This window comes from Acartia tonsa, chromosome 5, assembly GCF_053477335.1.
Source record: "Acartia tonsa isolate MP-2025a chromosome 5, ASM5347733v1, whole genome shotgun sequence".
Classification (NCBI taxonomy): Eukaryota; Metazoa; Arthropoda; class Copepoda; order Calanoida; family Acartiidae; genus Acartia; species Acartia tonsa.
This window is the reverse complement of record NC_137264.1, coordinates 2,085,306-2,110,059: the sequence shown is the minus strand read 5'-3', so window position 1 is coordinate 2,110,059 and position 24,754 is coordinate 2,085,306. Positions and strand designations below refer to the sequence as shown.

Below are 24,754 nucleotides of genomic sequence, written 5' to 3'. Positions count from 1 at the left end.
TCAACAATTTAGGAGACTTTTATTGAAACACTAATTGTAATTTAAAGAAGGGATAATTTTGTGTATAATCATTGTGGACTATATCAATTTGTCTTATCCCTTTAGATCCCTAGTTAATTATAACTTTTTTTTGCAGGCCAGGTTTGTGAATATAAATATTAGATTTTTGTATTGCATTTGTAAGTATCAGTAAGTTTTTTTTATTTATCAATAGCTAAGATACTTCATACTTCATTTTGTCTGTCTGTCAGACGCTCAGTCCATCTGTCAGTCCATTACACTAAATAATATGATAAATGTAATTTTTTCAGCTGTTATTTAAAATATTCGGCTGATTTTAACATTAATTAACCCCTCCCCCCTTGGACTTCCTTGCCTATATGATAAAAAGATTACCCCCCCCCCCACCCCCGAAATAAAAAAGCTTGGACGTTCTTGTTTCCATCCATGTTTTTTTAGAAGCCTTAAAGGGCGAATATAGGTTTGATATGATATGGGCTTATTTCAAGCGTGCAATTATATAGATTATAAATAACTTAAAGACATTGACATATTTAACTGTATAAGTCCGTTTCTAGCCTAAAACCGAACTGATTCGTTGATATAATTACGCCATTTCGCGTAACTTGTGTGGTTCCCTAAGAAATCCAAACATCCCTGCATCACACAAGGCTGCGTCGGAAGGTTGTATTATAAAGCTTTTGTTCAATCATAGTCATAATGAAGATGAAAGGAATGGGAAAAAAAAGGATGCTGCAACTTTTACTTTTGATCAAATAAATTTTTCATAACATAATTTTGTAAAAGTACATTGAAAAAGGGAGGGCTGAAAACTAATTTTAAAAAAATATTTCAAAATTAAAATATTAGGGTAACGTGGGGTAATTCCGGTCAATTTTTTTCTTCAACTTAAAAAAAAACATACTTCCCAAAAACTTTTTCCGGTTTTTAAGAGTGCAAATGAACGATATGGCAATAACGAAGAAGCCTGTCTTGGTCCCATTAAGATCTCGCAACTAGAAGTCGGTCAAAAATCGGTTTAAAGGGCGGCAGTTGGCCTATACCGGAATAACCCCACCGGTGGGGCTATTCCGGTCAGTTGACTTTGGGGGGGTGGAACACCCCCTTAAAATATTTTTTTTTTAAATATTAAACTATGAGTAGAAAGCTGAGGTCATTAGCTTTCTAACAGTACTAGTCGCATGCAGATCAGACAATTTTTTGACAACATTTTCCCCATTTTAAAAAAGTCGGTAAAATCGCAAAAAAAAACATCAATTTTTTTCATGCAAACTTTTAAAAAAAAATCATACTTTTTATTATATGATTAGGTTTTTTTAAGCTTTATACATAAATTAGAGGCAATTTCTGATTCGCAGGTCTTGGAATTTCTTGAAAAAAGTGATTTTTTCCAAAAAAAATTTTAATTTTAAAAATCCTGCCAGTTTTGACAGCAGTTTTTGATAAAATTTTTCTTGTCTCAAATTGGCTAGGATTGACCTACAAGGGTGGTTAAGGTGTCTAAAGATGCAAAATTACATGCCTGACAATTAACTCGAAATGATATGGGGTCTAACTCTAATATTTCAACACATTTTATGCAACAGGAATTTTGAAAATGCAAAATTTTGAATATGTACTCTAAATCTTGGAGATAGAACCCATATCCTGGGGAGTTTTTGTTAGGACATGCAAAGAGCTTTCTATAGACACCTTAAACACCTTTCTAGCTTAATCCTAGCCGATTTGACATAAAAAATCCAAACCGCGCAAAAATCGCGAACACCCTCTTATACGAAAAAGATGCAAGAGTTTCATATGGAATTTAAAATCTTCTAGCGGTCTTTCTATTAGACATACCCCTTCTTACATGAGCCAATGCAGCTGATACATCTTCAGGCAAATATTTAAGGCGTTCCTTTGGGTGATATACTCTTCCCATTACTATAAAAATGTGTCTGAAAAATTTTAAATGTCTTTACAATTTGAAAAGCTTAGGCAACAAAACATGACATAATACAAGCAGTAAAATGACTAATAATGTACATCTAACAACAGGCAAGGGAAGGTTAAAGCCTTTGTCATGCATTGGGGTTGTTCATGCTTCCAGATCACCTGAAAAAAAAGTTAGGGTATTATAAATTTATAAATATAGTAATAAAAAAAAAGTAAAAAAAGTGACCGGAATTGACCATATTTTTGAGACGAAAAAAAAATTATGAAAAAATCAAGTTAGAACAACGCCTCCAATTGCAAACGATAAATGAATGCCATATCTTTCATTTTACAAAAACCCGCGGGTCAATAGGACTTACCATTTTTTCACAATTTTAGGTTGAACATGGCCTATTTTGAAAATTTTTTTTTGCAAATTTTTTGCAACTTTTTGAGGGCAAAAAAATCATAGAAGGAGTGATCTGACAAAAATTTGCTGAAGTAAGAAATGAAAGTATAGGCAATAAACTACAACTTTGCTTTTCTGAAGATCTCTCGCAAACGTTTAGAACACCGTTAAAAAACGGTTTTTAAAAAGTTGGTCGAGTGACCGGAATTAGACCCCCCTACCGCATTTACCCCACGTTACCCTATTTTTGTTTGCTAAAAGTTGCATCATGTTTGTGTCTTTACCAAGGCTACAAAGGGTAAATATATTTTACATATTATATATTTTTATATAAATAAATTGTATTCATCATGAATAAATCTAAAATCTTAGTAGAGAAAATAAATTTAAAAACTTAATATTTATCTTTATGATGCACTATAAAGCAAAATTTTGACGCTATTTAAAATTTGAATAAAATACTATATAATTAAATAAAATAAACATTTTAATTATCATTTAAGATGCATGCCAATGAAATAATCAATTAAACTTAAGAGAACTAGTCAAAAAAAGTCTTGTAAAGGGCTAAAATAAACAATTTTGTAGGCCATCTCATTTATCATATGTTGAAGAAAACACGAAAATTGAAAAATCTACTTAAGGATTTTTTTGAATTTTTAAATTTAACATAGATATTCTAAAACTATGCAATGGCACCTTTGATATAAGCTCATATCATATCGAACCTATATTCGCCCTTTAAAATTCAAACTCTTTTCCAGTATGGCTTCGAAACTGATTAATATTAATATTAACCCTTAACAGTAGGCCCCTTGCCGCACATTAAACGGTTGGGGCGGGGAGGGGATTCAACGCCCCTTCCCCCCTATTATCTCAGCTCCTATTAGAGCTAGAGGGCTAAAAAGTGTGTGCATGTCCTCTGTTTGATAATAAATTTCCGACTATAAGTGGGTCAAAGTCAATTTTCGCTTCCTTCACCCTCCCTTCATTTAACAACCTTTGTTTTTAGGTCTTTTTCTACTTAAAAATTTTAAAATTCTGCCATTTTCTTATTTTTGAAGGTAGAAAAAAAACAATTTTATCAGAAAATGTTTATTTTTATGTAATTTTTGTTAGAAATCTCAAAACATAAATTTCAGCGGCCACAGCTGTACTTGGCAGTCTGCGGTCTGCGAGAAAACGGCAGCAGATCTTGAGTTTAATTTTGCCTATTTAGGAAGCATATCAACTGATGGTATACACTCATTCACCACTCCCTCTGATTACAGATACACAAGGAAATGGATTCATTTGTGTATTGCAATTTCTTTTCCAAAAAATAAACTCGACATATTTGTTGGTGGACAAAATATTGAGGACATTTGTAAAAGGAAAATCCTAAGGTTGGTTTTTAATAGAAAATCACAACATGTTTATGTATAGATGTATCTTGTATTGCATTACTGTCATATTTAATTTGTTATCCAATTGTCCTGTCACTCTACAAGGTATGTCCATGGCTCAACATGTAGCGCATCTGCTCGTCGTCGGGAAGGTGATAGGTTCGAATCTCGGTCCGACACCGCGTCACCGCGGTTAAAAAAGGTTCCCACTGCTACTATGTCAGATGCGCGGCGTAAATAGTTAGAGTGGGGGGAATGCCTTGGCCTAAAACAGGCGCAACTCGATACCATGCACAGTTGGGACTTCTCAGACAAAGGTCGTGCATCTCAGAGAGTTGGTTGTCTGATGGGTGAATGGACGCTTTACACTGCAATCATAAGCGGAGTATGTTTCAAGGTGCGTGGAGGAGAGGCCTAGTACCCGAAGCGACACCTAGCCCCCTAGAGTCTTATCTTATGTCCATTAGATAAAAAAAAACATTCTCTAAAAATACGCATATGTTGCTTTCACAAGCCAATAAGAAACGTTATGTCATGCACACTTGCTTAAAATTAAAATTAAAAGTTGTATGAAAGATAATTTAGTTTTTAACAAGGATGACAACATCCATAAGTAGCAAAGCACAAAAAATCGTAGATAGGAATACATACAAGTAGATTAAAAGGTTATTTATTAAAATCAAGAATAAATTTATTGGATAAAATTAACACGAAACCTTGTTTTATTATGTATGATGACGATGGTCCAAGTAAATTTATATAAAAGATGCTCTTAACCCTTTCTCCCTCTAGTGTTTTACTATAATGTTTGAATATATCTCGTTCCTAGCCTTAGAAATGACTAATTATTGGGGTTTATTGAGAATATTCCAATTTGCAGAGGATTAGGAACAAGATATTTTGAAACAGTTCCTTATTATACTCCTTTTCAGGGAGAACCATGAAGTCATAGTTCTGATTCAATAAATTTTTTACTCACATTCATAAATAGCTGTACAATTCTATGTGTGGTCGCCAACGGTTTTTAGATAAATTTTTATCCAGAAGTGTATTATACTTATATATTAGGGTTTGGTCGATTTTGGACATTTTTATCTGAGACCATAGCGGGAACGTTCACATGTGTTGATTGATTGATTAGCCATAGTTTCTTAGGGTTTGGACCTAAGGAGTCATGGAGTAGGCTGAGACACTTTTGTATAGCCACTAGGGCTATGAAGCTCCACGTTCAAGCACATTATGACTTGACCCGCTATCTCATGAGAGCTACTCGTTATTACCTCACCCTCGCCGAGTATGGCAGGTGTCCCAAATTAAGTCACCGTAATGAATACCGCAGAGGAGCTTGGGATAAGAGTAGTACTGATATTATGTACGTGACTATTAAGTATCCAAACTTACTCAATAATCCCCTTCTTACACAACCAGGGGAAGTTGCGTGAAAGTATTCAACTGAGAAAATCGAGTTTCCACATGGGGACTAGAACTTGAACTCTCATCACTGTAACTCAGTGCGTTACCACTGAGCTACGACGCCCCTTTCAATTAAATGTGTGGTAGCCAGCGCTTTTTAGACTTAGGATAAATTTTAAATTATACATAGGTGTATCATACTTATTCCCGCTAAAATAAAAATGTCAAAAATCGACCCACCCTATTATATAAATCAAGTGCTAGTTCCCGCTTAGGTCTCAGACAAAAATGTCCAAAAAAGACCCACCTTAATTGTCAATGACAATATCTGTTAAAGTTTTAAAGTGGTTAAATTTCTTTTAATCTTCAAATTATATATTGTAAACTTTTACTTTTTGTATTCACTCTCTGAACATTTTCAACTATTTAAATGTTTTAACATGTTTATTGTTTATATCACATAAATATATTTTAAGGGACGTAAATGGAAGACTGACAAACAGCACAAATTCTATGATGATTAAAGTTGGTCATTACTACTTTGATAATAAACCATTGATTGGTCTATTGTCTGATATTGATGTTTGGGACAGATATTTAAGGTAAATATAAATTAATATTTTTGTAATTTTAGTAATCATTAAAATGAACTGCCTTCATTATTTAATTCAGCATTGAAGAGTTGACAAAGTTTTCTTCCTGTATATCCCACACAAGAGACCCTGGAAATATTATAAATTCAACCACAACTTGGAATATAACAGGTGGTGAAAATATACATTAGAAATATTTCCCCAACTTTCACACTAATTTTTTATTGATTAGCAGTTTTTATAAAAATAAATAATTATTGTTGTTATCCTTTTGATTTTCTAAAGAAGGTGTATCAACTTTTTTTCTATAGCTAGCCGGTTCTTTTAGTAAGTAGTAGATGTAAATTTTTTCATAGAATTCAGATATGCAATCGGTTTTTTTGTAGACCTCTTATTTTTTAAGTAATTTAAGTTTTTTAAAAAAATAATTAAGTCGGTTTTAAGGTACTAAAACGCAACAAAATAAAAGAAGAAAATGGCCAGTAAGAACAAAAATGGTAAGATCTTTAATTTGACACCTTACTTTTAAAATTCTGTTGAGTAATTATTGAAAAAATCTATTTTTTTTAACCTCGGTTTAATAAAAACTTTAGACCTAAATATTTTCTCAAACAGACATAAAAAACATGGGTTCATATATACCTTTAGAATCAGAAAAATATTACGAATCCATTGTAAGCAAAATTGAAAAAAAGTAAAAAAATAAAAAATTAAAAAAATGGCCTATTGTATTTTTTGTTCTGGCAACACTATCGTCTTCCCTTTTTTACCCCCTCTTTACCCCCTCTATACCCCCTTCTCATTTTTATACTCAATTCAAAAGTTAAGATGTTGCCTGTACAATATAATATGATATTTTCATATAATTCCTTTTATTGTAGTTTATATACTATCTTGTAAACTTTTTTTTTCAATTTTGCTTACAATAGATTCGTAATATTTTTCCGATTCTAAAGGTATATATGAACCCATATTTTTTTACTTGTGAAATGATAAAATTGAGTTCAAAGATTTTATTCTCATGGGTTTTAAAAAATCGATTTTTTCAATAATTACCTGACAGAATTGAAAAAGTAAGGTGTCAAATTAAAGATCTTACTATTTTTGTTCATAATGGCCATTTTCTTTCTTTTTTTGTTGCATTTTAGTACCTTAAAATCGACTTTTTTTTTTTTTTTAAACTTAAATTACTTAAAAAATAAGAGGTCTACAAAAAAACCGATTGCATATCTGAATTCTATGAAAAATTTTACATCTACTACTTACTAAAAGGACCGGCTAGCTATAAAAAAAAAGTTGATACAACTTCTTTGAAAATTTCATGAACTGCTGAAACAATTTGTCTTTACAAAAAAGAAATAGGTTTTTTTAATGTAATCTTTGTATTCTATATTGAAGTGGTTTATTGAAAAATCTAATTCATCCACTTGATAAATTATTGTTTGATCTAATTATCTATTATTTTTTTAAAATATCCTAAATAACTACATGGAAAAATGATGAATTTTAAAAGAATTCTGATAGCCAATTGAATTTAAACACTTTTTAAACCTTATTTCTAGGAACATTGATCAAGGAGACCACACATGATTGGGAAAAAATGGCCTGTCCTAGAAATTATTCTATAGTAAACATTCCTGTACTGTATAAAGCTTTTGATAAAGCAGAAGAAGCATGCAATAAGATTACAAGTAGTAGTATGACTGGCCTCTTTCAGGTAAATAATATCTTTTCTCGTATTCATTCGAATCCGGTGGATAGGAACCGGTTCTCATCCATACGAAAAAACTATGTCTAGCATCGTATTATATCCAGTTTTCTACGAATATAGAAATGTACAATCATAAGATTAAAACTAGTTTTTTTAGCCGGTGCCTTCGGCACCACGGGGCTAAAAAAACTAGTTTTAATCTTATAATTGTACATTCTATATCCGCGGAAAGCCGTTTATAATACGATACGAGAAATAACTATTCCTGTATCACTTCTAAACCGATTAATATCCGGTGGATTAGAACTGGCTCTCAACAATACTGAAAAATTGTCTAGCATCATATTATATCCAGTTTTCTATGAATATAAAAATGTACAATAAAAAAAACAGTTTAATCTTATAATTGGAAATTTTTTAATCCAAGGAAATCTGTTTAAACTACGATGTGAGAAATAACTATTATAATGTTTTCAATTCTAATGTATTAAAGGGACTGTGAACGTAAATTTTTCTCATCTTAATATCAAATCTTAACATTATCTCATTCATAATATCTCACAGATAGAGCAAAACGCGCTTTTGTTTGCTTAAAAAACGGCTTTTTCCGACGATTTTTATAAGGTACGGGGAAAGGAAGAAATTTTCCGTATTATATAAAATGTGCATTAAATTGCTTTTTTCTCCCATTATAGCTAAAATTAAACTTTTTCACATAGTTCTAGATTTTTCCTAACAATCCTTGCTTTAATCCAATGTATAGTTACTTAGAAATTGATAAAATAAGCAATATTTTTTTATTGAAAACCAAATACAATAACAAAGCCAGAAACAGGTTTTTTATTAGTATCCAATTAACTTTAAATGGCCCATCTCTCGCCCACCTTTAATTACAAATTTGTAAATAATAAAGACGCAATATTTCTTTATAAACAGTCTGATAAAAGTGTAAACTAATTCTCCAAAGTGGGTTATTTATTGTTCAACACAATAAAAAAGGATATTATTATTTTATATAACCTATGAGATTCAACCCTTTGTAGACAGTGAGGTATTTTTTTTTGTCAATAATACGAATTTAAAATATGTCTTTATTACCTAATTACTACGTTATAAAAAAACGAATTGGCAATTTTATAGCATAAAATAAATCCTTAACAGTAAGTAAATTGTTTCAACTATATATGACAAGTTAAATATCCCTACAAACATTATAAGAAACAAAAACGTTCAGATTTTCCCTGTTTTTTCCATTTTCCCTCTCAAAATACCATAAAATCAAGGCATTATTTCTGGATATTTTTGTGAATAGGACATTTTTGGTTGATCAGTGTAGTGAAATGTGCTTAGTAAATGTTAAGATTTGATAATCAGATGAGAAATTTTTACGTTCACACTCCCTTTAATTACAGTATATTTGTGTACTGTAATTCAAAAACGTTAAATGAAGAGAATAGTTTAGAACAAACATAAAAATGCATTTGTAAACATTTTTACAAAAAAGTAGAGGAAATGTAATAAAGAAAAAGAGTGCGTTTAGAACTGTATGGAAATAATTGTATTCTATAAAATAACATAAATTAAATTTTTATTATATATTATTCATAACAAGGGCGAACAAGCTTTTTTATTTGAGGGGGGGGGGGGAGGTAATTTGTATTTGGGGGGTGGTAAATGGCTACTAATCATCCTTTACCCTCTCTTGGACGTCCTTGATTCATAGTATATATTTATAGATATATATCAAAAATTTAAAATTTATGCTTACAGACTTTTGAAGATTATGAGTTTTATCACACAAGTAGTATTCTAAAGCCAGCAGTAAAAGAACAGTGTTGGCAGGTAACTTTAAAATTTTACAAGATTTTATTCCTTTATTCTATATCATTTGCTTATAATCATACAAGCCCCCAACTTACTCTGTCATTAAATTTCTGTTGGTGAAAGGTAGAAGGCTCATTTTAAATGTGTAGCTTCTCTATAAATATCCTTTTCCCTCACTGACTGAATAACTTCTTCCAACAGCAAAATTGTATACCGCTATATTAGTATATAATATGAAATAATATGTATCTAATATGTGGATTTTATGACAGGGGAAAGATTGTCGTCAATTTAGATTACTAACATGGAACTTGTGCATTAGTCAGTTCGTTCTTCTAGTAGGAAAGGGGAGGGAATGGGGTGAATGGGGTTGGATAAGGGGGGAATCTTTATTTTAGACCAAATGTTTCACTTTAGATTTTGTATATGATGATTTCAATGAACAAAAAAGCTTCGTATCATAATTTAACTTTGTCAATAGGTGCTATTAAATATTTATGTTTTAAGTACACTGTGCATATGTCTATGTCTATTAGACATCTAATCATTAAATCAAATTTTCAGTCCATCTTAATGAAATCTTCCAATTTTTAACATTTACAAAACAGCCTGCTTTATTGCATTAAGATCCATGACAGATCTATATAGGAAATAAATGTCTATATATGAGCTCAAGTTTTCCAAACGATGAATGTTTAAAACTCATAGTGCTCCAATAATCTGCAATAAACTCTCAATGACCAGAACGTTAAGACCCATTATTTTACTGTATGAAGAATAAATGAATTTTTTTATTTTATGTTGCTATTTGAGTTATATTTATTATTAAATTTCTATCCATAAAACAGAAAATTTAAATTTATCATATAGTATATAAAAGAAAACTTAATTTTAAAATAATTTGATACTAGCGATACGTGCGTAATGTGTTCAGATATTGAAGTAAAATTTAATATTTTAACCCTTTTAGGACGATAATTTGAAATAAAAAATAATTAGATCCTAAAATATTTTAAAGAAAGAAATCGTCAGGGAGAGGATAATGTAAGAATAGGGTTAATAGTCAGAATTCAGACAACTAAAAGAAAGTAAATAAAACATTGAATAAACCTAGCCAATAGCGAGATAATTATATCAAGCCCAACTCTAGTATTGTATGTTCATTAGATATACTTATAGACTCAAAAAGATTGTTATTAGTTCAATTTAGTTTTTTGGCTGCCATTGAAGATAGACAGCAAACTGAACAACTTCTCTATAGTTCATTTTGTCTGTTTGTCCTTCCATGAATTTTTAGTACTTCACTACTTATGGTTGTTTTCTTCCTTTTTTTATTATTAACGTTGTCTGATTCATCTCTTTGCATTTACACTATTTGTTCTTTTCTTTAGTATGGAAGCTACTCTATAATTTTTTTGTCTGTCTGTTAGAAACCGTTTGAGAGAAACGTGAATTTCTCTGCTGCTATTCCATACAGACGGCTGTAATATTTGTGAAAAATTTCCTTTACCAATGAGCATCCAGTATATAATTTACTAGGTGCATCAGTAATGCTCTGACATTCATTAGATAATTAAAGTAAGTAGGGGAAATTTCCATTTACTAAAGTTAATATGAACCTGGGATGGCCTAAGGTTATTCAATTTTAGATAAGGGTTTTAAGATTTTTCTGCCTACTCTATCCCCCCTTTAAATAAATAGTTAGTTTTGTGATAAATGAACATATACTATAATATATCTCACTTGGTCCATCCGTCTGTCGGCAATGCTCTAGAGAACATAAAATTTCTAGAGATAAAACGTGTTTTTCTTTTTGGCTATTTAACCACTGAACATAATTTCTTATAATTTCCGTCTGTCTATCTGTTATGAAATCTTAGTGTATATTTTTTCAACCAATGTGTATCTGTCGCTCTAGTATAATCTTTTAAAATATCTGGGTTTTTTTTAAGTACAACAATGTATACAAATAAATTTTTCAAATTAATTTAAATTATGTTATTTAGGGTGTTTGCAACATAAAATTAAAAATTGTATTTAGTCCGTGAAAATAGTATAATTGGATTTAACTAAGCAGTCAATGAGAGTTATTACAGAATAATTGAACCACTATTAGTTTTAAACACTTAACACTTGGAAAACTAGAGCTCATTTATAGACATTTATTTCCTATATAGATCTGACAGGGATCTTGAAGCAATTAAGCAGGCCGTTTTGTAAATGTAAAAAATTTGAAGATTCTATCAAACAAAAGTTGTCACAAATATAGGCATTAAATAACTATCTTTACAGGGTAGTCGCTTGCTACATTGGATGCCCTACAAATCTTTCAGAACTGAGGGTCAATATGAAAAATTGGGAGATTTTTTCCACATCTACACTAATACAACACTGGCCATTGACCTCTGGAGACCAAGCCAACCTAATGACAAAACACCTAATGGAGAAAAATGTATTAGATCATATTTTGGTAATAAGTTTAACAAAACTTTTAACAATATTATTGTTATTTATTAATGAGAAACATAAAGTGTTAGATTAAAAATCAAATTAAAAACTTATTCTTACATAAAATTTTTGTTTAGGTTTAGAGGCTGGTACTAGTTGGTAAGATACACAATTTTTTTTTAGTAAAAAAAACAAAAAAAAATTGACATAGATTTTTATTCAGTTTTTTCAAGTATAAAGGCTTATATGCTTACTTCCATCACTTACCCTAATAGGGCATAAGGATTAATGCAGTTATTATGTTGTATGGGCGGGCAGGTTACATATCTATGTTTTAAAGTACTAATCATTGAACATTACAAGCTAAAAACATTTTTAAAACATGGTAATTTGAATACATTTTTTAATAAATCTATCAAGACTAAACTTGAGTAGCAAATCAATTATGAATGAAAATTTCGATGTAGTTAAGGGTAAGAATAAGTAATTCTAAAAGAAAATAGTCAAGGACGTTCTAGCTTTTCTTTTAGTGAGGTTAAAGTCCTTAATAAAATGACTCATGAAACACATGAAAGATTACAACCCCCAACCCCTTAAACAAACAAATTTCGTAATGTAGGTATGATTTTGCTTGCAAAACTGGAGATTGGGATTGGGCTGCATGTACAGCTGCAAATGTACCTAGGTATCATTCACATCAAGATTTTAACTTGGTTTTCTTATCAGTTCTTAGTTAAAGAAAACCTGCAAGAAATACACCGCTTTAACTGCTGCAAGCCTTCCACTAGTAGAACCAATACCCAAAATTTGAAGCCTCCAGATTCAATAACAAAAAAAATTACAGACATTTCAAAATGATTTTTTAGTACAATGAAAATTTTGAAAGATTTTCATTGCTTCTGATGGAAATTTCAATATTAAATTACGTCGTCTGGAAGCAAAATTAAAAACTTTTTTTTTTTCAGAAACTTAGACTGCCAGTAACACCCCTTTTCATAGTCAAAACTTTTTGATTTTTTTAAAATTCGGTTTAAATTGCATTTGTAAGTGTAAAATCATAGCAGGAAAAAAAGAATGTGATGTAAGTAATAAAGATGCTAAGCTGTGATTGGTTGTTCTGCGCATAGACGTCCAAGGGGGGGGGTAATGGAGGTATTTACCCCCCCCAAACAATTTTGGGGGGGTAAATACCCCCCCCCTAAGCAAACTTTACCCCCGGGGTTAAAAATTTTGGGGGGGGGTAAAAAAAATTTGCGGCGCGCTACGCGCGCCATTTTATACCCCCCACAACCGAATTACCCCCCACTTAAAAAAATTTTACCCCCCCCCAAAATAAAAAGCTTGGACGCCCCTGGTTCTGCAGACTTCTGATTGGCTGGAAATCCTAAAAGCTAGCATTATCACACTACAGTAATCTCAGAATTTTTTTGAATGATTTTGACTATAAAAAAGGGTGTTTTTATTGTAAAAATGTTTACAGTTACTGGCATTCTAAGTTTCTGCCAAAAATAAGCTTATAATTTTCTTTCTAGATGACGCATTTTAATAATTTTGGGTATTGGGTCTACTCATGTCTTTCAGCAGTTAAAACAGTGTATTTCTTGCAGGGTTCCTTTAATTGTTTAAAATTTATCTGTTTAAAGAAACCCTGCAAGAAATATACTGCTTTAACTGCTGAAAGACTGCCACAAGTAGACCCAATACCCAAATTTTGAAGCCTCCAGATTCAATAACAAAAAATTACAGACATTTCAAAATGATTTTTTTTAGTACAATGAAAATTCAATAACAAAAAGGTTTAGACATTTCAAAATGATACTTTTCCTACAATGAAAATTTTAAAAGTTTTTCATTGCTAATTATAGAATTTTCATTATCAAAATGCGTAGCCTATATAGAAAATTATAAGCTTATTATTAGCTTCCAGACAACGTACTTTAATGTTGAAATTTCCATCATGAGCAATGAAAATCTTCATAGTACTAAAAAAATCATTTTAAAATGTCTGTAACTTTTTTGTTATTGAAGCTGGAGGTTTCAAATTTTGGGTATTGGGTCTTCTCGAGGCAGGCTTTCAGCAGTTAAAGCGGTGTATTTCTTGCAGGATTCCTTTAAGGCCAGCAAGATCTTTTGATGCACACTTTTAATTTTTAATTTGTTTTGAAATCAAGGACTAGAGATGTATTCATATTCTCAGTCCACGATAAATAAGCAAGTTTTTACAAATTTTTTTAGCAAGAGAAAACGAATTTGCTTTTTTAAAGAAAAATAATAAATGATTGGTTCTTAAAAGCAGTGCTTAAGTGTTTATTATAACTCATTTAAAGATGGAATTATAAATAGGCAAATGAACAGCTATGTCCTGTTTACTTTAAAAGGTCTTTGTTCAAGATCAGAGTTTGATACAGAATTTGAGGTAAAATTTTAAGTATTTTTGCTCCATGTTGACATTCTTTTATATTATCTTACTTTGATTTTAATTACAAAACAATGCATAACTAAAGATTTCAAATGTATATAAATCCTATTTTTTAAGATTTACAATGATGAGATGGGATATATTACCTTTATTGGTATCAAAGGAACTATCATAAGATATGACCCTGAGGTAAATATTGTTGATCTTTTTTTATAGGGAATGCACATCTATACATCAATGTACACAATAAATAGGTTTGGTTTAGTAATTTTTAGTTTTAAAGTATTTGTGCATTATACAAGTACCAACATAAACCTAAAAAATGACACCCAAATTAAACTACATTAGAATAAATCTCAAATTTAACAGATTGATCATTAATTTCTATGTCTTTTAAATACAAACTAGGTTCAAGTTAAAATTACATTTTTTACAACATAATTTATTTATTGTAAGGCTGAAATCTGGCATATGGAGATTGCATATAATAAGAATATTAGGGCTGAAACCAACTCTTCTTTTGCTAGTATGGTCCTGGGTACTAATATGTGGAAAATCAGGTAACATACTTCATTACCATTATATTTTAAATCATGTAAAAATCTCATTAAAATTATCTTTCAGCAATGACAGAAAATGTAGCAAATTTACAGAAACCAAATTGTTAACATTATCATCCTGTACAGATAATCAGTTTACCTGTCAGAATGGATTATGCATACCATTAGGAATTCAACAGATTATTTTTTTATATATCTTTTCTTATATACACACAGCTATCCTCAACAGTTTAGCGGATTTATAAACAACACGCTCTAAGCGGTCAATGGATCCTAAAAATAGACATACTTGCTGAATCATTCCTGGTTTTACCTAAATTATATCTGCTCCTTCTTCGGGACTATAGGCTTTTAAAGATTTTCACTTAAATTACCCTATTATTTGACTTAAAAATAGTGTTCGACAAGACATCCTGTCGCTGTTTATAAGTTTTAATACAAAAAAAGATGTTATTATTTTCTTTTAAGGCCATCCAAATGTCTTTTATTAGATTTAATTTTAACCGATATAATTGTTATTGGTTCCCTCTGCCGTTTCTATCCATATTTCATGAAATTAAAACCATGAGAAAGAGTTGACAAGAAAATAAGATAAGTGTTGAGAGGATAAGTAAAAACTAAGTTAATGATAGATGTATAGTATTAAGACTAAAGTAATTGTATCTAATATAAGGTTTAACAAGGTTAACCTCAAGAAAATTGTAAATATAATGGTGGGACAAAGTAAATCATAAAGTAAATGATCAGTTAAGTTGTCTTAATAAATAGAAAATAGAGGAATAGAAATGAAAGAAAAGAATGATAGGAGAATATATAAGAAAACCGAGAAACCCTTAATTATCAATATAAAAAATGTAGCATGACCAACAGACTGACAGACAAAGTAAGTTGTATGCTGTTACTTTTTGTTAAGGGATATCTTCACAAAAATTGACTTATCTATCTGAATTAGTATTGGTTAAAATTAAATTTTACCATATTGTTATGGACTGACAGACAAGATAAATTATAAAGTAGTTCTGCTACTAACCGCAACTATTGCTCGTCATGTAGCGCATCCGCTCTTCGTTGGGGATGTGATAGGTTCGCGGTACAATTAAAGAAGTTAAAAATTGTTCCTACTGTTACTATATACGGTGCGCGGCATAAATAGTTAGAGTAGGGAGACAGGGATCTAAAGGGATAAGACAATGACTTATAAAGTGATGTAAATCCCCAATGATGATACACAAATTTACCCCTTATTTAGCTTACACTAAGTGGTTGAAAAGCTTGGAAACTCAACTTAAATACCAATCAATCAAAACTTAATAAAAGTCTCCAAAGTTGTAAGCTAACAAATAAGAAAACACTATATTAAAACTTTTGCTACAGCCCAATGTCCCCTTTCCCTTCTCAGACAAAGTGTTGGTTGTCTGTTGAATGTTACTTAAATGAATATCCAACAGTGGGCGGTAGAGCTCCCATGACAAGCGCGCGGATTTTGAAATCGAAGGATAAACCCACCCCAATTAGGTATTTATGGTATACTCTGCTAACTTAATTTGAAGTCAAATAAGCTGATCATATTTATACCATCTACTTTCTTATATTATGCCTGGAGTAAAACTTCAATTATATAGGTTAGTACTCTAGCCTATAACTTTTCCTCAAGATAAAAATACAGTAAATCTTTAAGATGATTGTAAATTTCTTTGCTATTGATTATAGCATACTATTGAAAATCGGTATGCAAAAGATAAATTTCTTGTCAAGTTTCATAATTATCATTTTTATCTTTTGATATGATAAAAAGTAATGCAAAATTTAATTTTCTATTTTTATCATTGGTGTTGGGCGTTATATACCAAAAATATTTGATGCAGTTATCAGTAAGTATATAAATAGCAGGTCAACAGTCTTTAGATTTATGAAATAATATTAAATATGTATTAGATAGTAGTTCACAGCACAAAAAACGCGCGAACAGAGGTTAGTGGGTTAAACTAAGCACTACTTTATTCCTCAAAAAATAAAAATCACCCTGTGATAAACATGCTGCTACTTTTGTTTTCCATAAATTGTAACATGTCTTTTATTACTATAAATAAACATATGGTTGCCCTTTAACATCCAGGGGATTTGTATTCAAAATGGAAGGAAAAGGCAGAAAAATACCATTCTGAGACCGATTTAAATTTTGCATTATTTCGAGAATTCAATCAATTCATTAGTTATTGAAATCTTAAGCTAGCTACAAACAAACAAAAAACCCTTAAAACTTAAAAATAGAATAAGTATAAAATACATTTTACATTTGTGCCAATAAAAAAAATTGATCCTAAATTCATGTTAGTATATCATACTGTAATCTTAGGCAATATAATTATTTTTTAGGAACCGCTATTCTTGACTAGCTGGAGATTTAAACGCACACTAGATCATTTTCTGATAATATTTTTTTCTTACTCCCCTGTAATTTATTAATTACATTTCATATTTTGTTTTGGTATCTATTTCAGCTTAAAACTGTAGTTATAATGTCACCAATCCTACTTTATAAAGTAGTAAGTTTTTTTTGGTCATGTGAAGGAAACGAAGTTGCGGGTTTCGTCGTATTTTAACAGTAGCTTTTGAAAGGTTATTAGGCGATTGCCCCGCAAGATTAGGCAATTGGCCCCGCGGGGTTAAAGCACCAGCAGGAGCTAGAAATAGGATAAAAGCTAATGTGAAAATATAATGAAAACTGCAACTTTGTTTCCTTCACATTAGCCAGTTTTTTTTATAAAGCCTAAGATCTGAAAAGTTGTTAGGTTGTACTTTTCAAGAAAGCACAATAATTTTTAAAAGTTATTTTAGGCTATTTTCCTCCTCCCCCGCCTTCCCTAGAGGATCAGGTTGACCAATTAGTAATCTAATAATGTTAAGTAGTAAGTTTTGTGAATGTATGAATTAACATTCTGATATTTGAATGGTAATTTTGTATAAAAACAAACACTGTAAATAATGGTAGAAGTAAACGCTGTTAACAATTTTATCAATATATTGAATACAAATGACTCCTTTTTTGTAATAAAACTTATAAACAGCGCAGGATGTCTTGTCGAACGCTATTTTTAAGTCAAATAATAGGGTAATTTAAGTGAAAATCTTTAAAAGCCTATAGTCCCGAAGAAGGAGCAGATATAAATTAGGTAAAATCAGGTATGATTCAGCAAGTATGTCTATTTTTAGGATCCATTGACCGCTTGGAGCGTGTTGCTTATAAATCCGCTAAACTGTTGAGGATAGCTGTGTACAAGTATTTTATGATGAAAATAACATTTTTATTGATTTTATGTTTGGCTGGATACATAATTATTCTCTTTTCTTCCTAATTTAAAAAAAAAGTTGCATAAGAATGACAATAGTTAAAAATGGTCCAAGAAGAATTACAAGAAAAATTATTAGAATTAAATGTTAACCTTAGTATTATTCACTGGTACAAAGTTTTAATTTAGAACATTATTATATTAATCATAAAGTTTAACAATAAACAAAAATCAAGCTTTTATTTTGGATTTTTTATTTCTTTCACAATTGCTTTTTAGTCTTAGTGGCAAAAAAATATGCTGCTTAAAAAAGGCTATTCTGTAAGCAAAATAATTTGTTGAAATAAATGTAGAGTTAAGATGCAACAGTAGACCAGATTGTTCAGATAGAAGTGATGAAATAGGATGTAACAGATTGAGTCCAGACTCTGCTTATCAGAAATACATTGCTCCACCTGTTCTCAATAAGGCTTTCATCTTTGCTTTTTATACAGAAAAATAATTTAAATTTCTTGATTTTAAATAATATTTAGGTTTTTAATATAAATGTTTTTTTTTATTTTCTGTAGAATGAGTCTAAACTTATCATCAAAGTATCTGCTGATCTGGTAAATATCATGGAAATCAATGAAATAGCCTCAATATTTCATGTTCAGTTTTTCTTACATTTTACTTGGTATGATGCAAGGTAAGTTGTGAATTGATTCACCAATTTTTTCCTGAAAACAAAAACCTGTATTTAAAATGATTTAGGCTAAACTTCTATGATTTGAGAAATGATAATGGTTTAAACAGTTTATCACCTGATGAGAAACAGGAAAGATCTTTGTTTGTAACTTATAACTTTATGTAAAACGGAGTAAGCACCAAAGCTGTATAGATTTTTTAGCAACATTATTCATAAAATAAAGATCCTAACAAATAGTCTATATGGATTCCAAGCCTTGTACTAGATAACACAGAGGAAAAGCCTACCACAGTTGCAGATGATACTTCTAGTGGTACTATAAAGGTACTATTCATAAATACAATTATATCATGTATAGTTTTTAATTAATAAATCTATAATAAGTTTATGAAGTTTGAAATTTTGACACATTATAATTTATCTAATTAAATTGTAGAGGGTTGGTGAGCATACTATTTCACCTCAAAGTGAGCCTGCTACAAGACAAATCTACGAAGGCAGTGAAAATCCAATAACATTGTCAAGATTTTACAACACAAGGTATTTTTTTATTATCTTCGTAGAAATCTAATGTTATTGCCAAGTCTAAACCTAAGTTAAAACAAACCCAGTTGACTGAAAAATTGTAGTTTACTGATTACTTCTAGATTCTACAATAAATGATTTATGCACTTTCAAAGGTTTCTCTGTACTTATCGCTTACAATGGTATCCATTTGACCTTCAGAATTGCCAGCTTATCTTTAGAATGCAAGGAAAATCAGGAGATTTTGCAGAATTAGGTAAAATTGGCTACATTATCAAATTATTTAAATTCAAATTTTTAAAAAAGTATTGTTCTATATTATGAAATTATACCATGATGCTAAATAGTTTTTATTTATGTTATAGAGGCAATGATATTGAGTTTTCTGGGAGAAAAGGAACAAAATGAATATGTTGTTGAACATTATTACATGTCTACAACAGAAGAAGAGGGAATTACCTATCTGAAGATCAATATAATTCTGGGCAGAAGGCTGATGGCATTAGTGCTAACAGTATACATACCAACTATATTGCTAACAATTATTAGCCATGCCACTAATTATTTCAAACCATTTTTCTTTGAAGCTTCAGTCACTGTAAACCTGACTTCTCTACTTGTATTAGTTACACTTTTTGTCAGTGTAAGTCTGTTTAATTTTTGAATTATTCTTAATATAAAATAGTTACAGTAATTTAGAAAATGCAAGAAAACTTAAGTGTTTTGTTAATTTTGGAAATTGTTTTGTAAACTTAAATCTGATCTAAAGTACCAAATCAGTTCATATATTTTATAGTTTAGCAATAGCTTACCTCCCACATCCTACATAAAGATGATAGATGTCTACCTTCTCTTCTGTTTATTTGTGCCTTTCTTGGAAGTTCTTCTTCATACGTATATGGATTACCTACGACTGTAAGTAAACTCCATTTATTTAATTAAGTAATAATCATAGTTACTTCAATAACAGTATGCGATTAATCTGTTAAATCTAAAAATTGTTGGGACCAATTTACATAAATTTTTTAATATCTATGGAGAAAATGAGGGGAGGTGTAATTGAACCCACATTATTCATGAAAAAAAAAATTGGGGATTATTTTTTACATTTGGTGATTGAAGAGTAGTTTTACCCTCCCCCAAAATAGTTATAAACTTTTCCAGGACCACTGAAAAGGTGCATTATAAAGGAGAAACATACTGGTTCAGTGGTTGCATGGCAGACATACATACAAACATAGACAACCTGATACTTTGTAATAATGATTTATGTTGCAGTGACTCTGGAGATGATCCTCTTGGAGATGTTATGAAGAATTCTTCACATAGTCTAGTAATTCATTTTTCTTCATCAACTGCAATTTTTAATATTTTTTCTCGTATTCATTTGAATCCGGTGGATAGGAACCGGTTCTCATCCATACGAAAAAACTATGTCTAGCATCGTATTATATCCAGCTTTCTACGAATATAGAAATGTACAATCATAAGATTAAAACTAGTTTTTTTAGCCCCGTGGTGCCGAACATTCTTGGTGTACATTCTATATCAGCGGAAAGCCGTTTATAATACGATACGAGAAATAACTATTCCAAACCTCACACAAACAAACATAAATATTATATTTTCTTATTCATACTTGTAGTTCTTATTTGCAAGCCTTTCCTTATTAGTCCAAAACTCAGAGAGAAAGGGGACAATGGGCTGCTTATTTCACTAGCCCCTAAAGTTTTTTTTAACGTTTTCTTATTCGTTGACTTAACAACTTCATTAAGTTGGGAGTTCAAACGATTAAACCACTACGAAGGGGGTAATTTTGTATATCGTCATTGGATATGTATATCAATATATCGGCCATTGTCTTATCCCTGTCAAAACTAAAGTTTATTTAATTCTTGCGAAGGAGCAAAAAGCTGGACGTGAAATCAACCATCATGGCAAAAAGATGAAAGTATCCAAAAATGGTAATTTAAATTCCAACCTTTAAAGAGATCATGAAGCAATTTTGAAAAAATTGTCTATGGACATTTATTTTTCTATATATAACTAGCAGATATGCCTCAACAGGTCTGTAGGAAGCTGGAAAGTAGGTGAGGGGGGGGGGGGAGGTAACCCTTTTTTAAATCCTAATTTTAATTTAATTCAAGGAAAAGTGGAAAAATTTTTTTTGGGTGGATATTTTAGGGGCAATTATTCATAAGATGATAGCACTACTCCAAGGGATTGGGGGGCGGGGTATAGCAATGATATACCCCCCCCCCCAATTTTTTAAGTTTGAATTTTTTAACCCACAAATTAAAAACCTCTGCTGTCCTAAGGCACTCTCCCCTTAAATCCCTCTTGGGGCACTTAAAGGGGGGGGGGGAGGATTCCAAGGATGTCTATCTTTTTATTTTGGGTGGGTAAAAAAATGTAATACTAAAAATTTAGGGGGTAACCTTTATATCATATATGCAAGGACGTCAAAGCTTTTTTTATTTAAGGGGAATGGGGAGAAAAAATAAAAATTAAAAATTTTCCTATGGCACTCCTAAATTCATTTGGGGGGTATTCACCGCTTCCCCCCCCCCACCCCTTGGACGTCCCTGGAGAAGTTCAACCCCTCTTTCAATTTTATTTTTAAAAATGATAAAAAAAATTGGGGGAGGTATTTTTTAAGGAATAATTTCTCTTGTGATGGTGTTGGTACCCTCCCACTAAATAGTTACATTGTAAAGGAGAACCATATGGGTTTGGCATTCAGCAAGATACAGACAGACAGATAAACTTGCTACTTGATGTTACTTTTATACGTGATTAATCTTATCAAAACTTCTATTAAGGATTTTTTACAAACAAGGTGAACAATGTGGAAAATTTCATTCAGGTAATAATATATTTTAGAAAAAAAATAGCTAAATCCATTTTCAATAATGTAAAAATTAGAATAATTGTTGTATTAAAACAATTAGATTTAAATAAAGTTTGATTATAGACAAGGATGACAATGTACAGACGGACAAACATATACCCATAGGAGGGAAGGGAATGGGGAAAAGGGGGTGTTATTTGGGGGTTATCTTTATTTTAGCCATGCGTGAGTATCACTTCAATTGAGTACATGAAAATCTGGTGAAACATCCAATTGCTTAATACTATTTAAAAATAACAGGGAACATATATCCAAAACCACAATGACCGCATGGCAACAGTTGAACAAGTTCTCAGGGAAAACAAGATCAACCCCATGGATATCATCTCAAGAAATGAAACTGTAGGATTTTTATACATTTTAATCTTTAGTTTAGTCAAAAATTTATGAAGTTCTTAAAATGTAATACCTTTTTTAAAAGATTGTAACCTTATTATATCCATCTAAGATATGAATAACAAAAAAAATATATTTCAAGTTTTTGTATCAATATTAAAATTAGTAGTTTGGGAATGTAAGGGTTATAAAGCTATTAGCAAATAATAATTGAATAATTCTCCTATAATTAGACTGAAGTCCTTGCCAGAGATAGGATGTACAGAGGAGCTAATAATGAGGAGAGAGACATGCTTGTAATTTGCAAGATGTTTGCCAGAATTGGGATTCCTCTCATTGTGGTACTCTTCCAGTGTATCTACTGGACAGTTGGTATATATATCCTTATTCTTACTAGCGGCTTTGCCCAAGAGATGGTAAAAAAAATGTGGAAACCATCCACAAGGGTTACAAAAGAAAAAAAAAAAAAAAAAAAAAATGCAGCCTGCGGCAGCCTGTAGCAGGGCAAAAATAAAAAAATAAGGGGGGGATTTTTTTGTTTTTGGGGGGGTTAGTGGTGTCCCACCCCTCAAGAAAATAGCTTAAAACCACCACAGGACCAATAGGTATATACCCTCAAGAGTAGAATCCAATCGGTTCAGTGGTTACCGAGATCTTAAGCTTCAGACGGACGGATGGACAGACAGACATCGTACTACTATGTATTATTGATGATTGATAGAGGCCTCTAGGGGCATTTGAAGTTGTGGGAAGTTATATTTTTTGAGGTGGGTGGGGGGGGGGGGATTATTTTCTCTAGGGAGGGTAGTAGTACTCACCCCCAAAATACTTAAAAACCTTCCCAGGACCTACATTTTAAAAGAGAACCTTATTGGTTAAGCAGTTAGCAAGATCCTTCAGAACATAGATATTACAAAGACAAGCAAAGAGATCATGTTACTTTTATTTAAGAATACATTCAAAAATAATTGATTAAGAATTTAAAGAAAATTATATCATACATAAACTTTCTCCAATATAAATTTAAATTTGATAAATATTAAAATTATTACTAAGTCTATTTTCTAAATTATATTAAAGTGAATAACCTTGATTATTTTTACAGGTATGGTTCATGTGAACAGTGCCATTCAGGAGTATTGAACAAGAACATTCCCTGATTGCAATTTATAAAATTGTAATATAAATTCATGTTAAGATCTTCATGAAATACATATAACAGTTAAAAAAGATTTATTAAATGTTTCTATTTAATTATAATTTTTAAAATGCATACTTAAACCTTACATCGTAAGGGCGGGATTCTTCTTCAATTTCAAAGTGATTATCTTAAGAATCCAGAGTATCATCTTCTTGTGATGGGATGTGATACTCTAACACCCAAAGATATTAGGTTAAGTAACATCTAACAAACACCCAAATCTTTGATTACACGACCCTGGTACAGAATTCCTAACTGTAGTGAAAAACCAAAAAATTGTGGATGGGAATACGTACCAGTAGATGTAAAGAATATTTGTTAAATTAAAGAACAGATTTATTTCTTAACTACAAAAATTTTAAAAATCGTACCATAATCACCAAAAATAAATAAACAAGGATGACAACATCCATAAAAGCGAAGCACTGAAACGGTAGTACAAACAGACACTAACATTTGTATATTGTCAGAACTGAATAATCAGAATCTATATGTATAAGAGTCGAACCAAAATTGTAAGTAATTTGTTGAAATACTGCTGGATACAGGATAATGTTTATGGACATACTTACATTTTTAGAACTTGATTATAGAGTTGTTTCGCTTTTAACATTATACTTTGTTGTCCTAGGAATTAATATACCAAAAATCAGATCAATCGGATGATTAGATCACATGAAAATTTGTTGTTAAAAAGTAAAAAAATCGACATGTTTAAAATGGACGTACGGACATTCTGGTATTGATTATACAGTTGCTACGCTTTCTAAATCGTACCTAACTACTAAAGGAATCACCATGCCAATTGAAATCGATAGGACAATTCTAACATGCCTAAATGAACGAAAAAAGCTCTCCGTTACGGACGGACGGACGGACCAACCCTAATTATAGAAAAGCTTCGCTTTTAAAAATACATAAATAGCCAAAAATCTGCTAAGAAGTATTCTGACCGCTTTGGATGTTATACAGAGTGCGGCACATTAATCCGGACTTTTTGAAAACGGCCATAGCATCAAAACTACTTGACCAATCAGGACGTTTGACCCCACTATAAAAAGCTTAGATAATGAATTTTTAGCACAAAAAAATCTTTGGACGAAGAT

At 31.0% G+C, this 24,754-nt stretch overlaps 1 protein-coding gene across 1 annotated transcript; it reads left to right on the top strand.

Annotated features, from left to right (window-relative positions):
* The first annotated feature begins 3,567 nt into the window (after nucleotides 1-3,567).
* LOC145320211 (uncharacterized) lies at nucleotides 3,568-23,677 on the top strand. Its single transcript, XM_080162647.1, has 26 exons — nucleotides 3,568-3,729; nucleotides 5,619-5,744; nucleotides 5,815-5,906; nucleotides 7,298-7,452; nucleotides 9,217-9,288; nucleotides 11,563-11,740; nucleotides 11,856-11,877; nucleotides 12,338-12,403; nucleotides 14,062-14,134; nucleotides 14,255-14,326; nucleotides 14,594-14,697; nucleotides 14,762-14,865; nucleotides 18,341-18,456; nucleotides 18,557-18,675; nucleotides 18,741-18,804; nucleotides 18,913-18,999; nucleotides 19,112-19,215; nucleotides 19,356-19,456; nucleotides 19,566-19,843; nucleotides 19,997-20,115; nucleotides 20,479-20,533; nucleotides 21,104-21,164; nucleotides 22,023-22,066; nucleotides 22,352-22,453; nucleotides 22,681-22,819; nucleotides 23,553-23,677. The coding sequence occupies exons 2-26, from the start codon at nucleotides 5,656-5,658 to the stop codon at nucleotides 23,588-23,590; spliced, it is 2,454 nt and encodes an 817-aa protein (XP_080018773.1). The 5' UTR covers nucleotides 3,568-3,729; nucleotides 5,619-5,655; the 3' UTR covers nucleotides 23,591-23,677.
* Nucleotides 23,678-24,754: the final 1,077 nt, after the last annotated feature.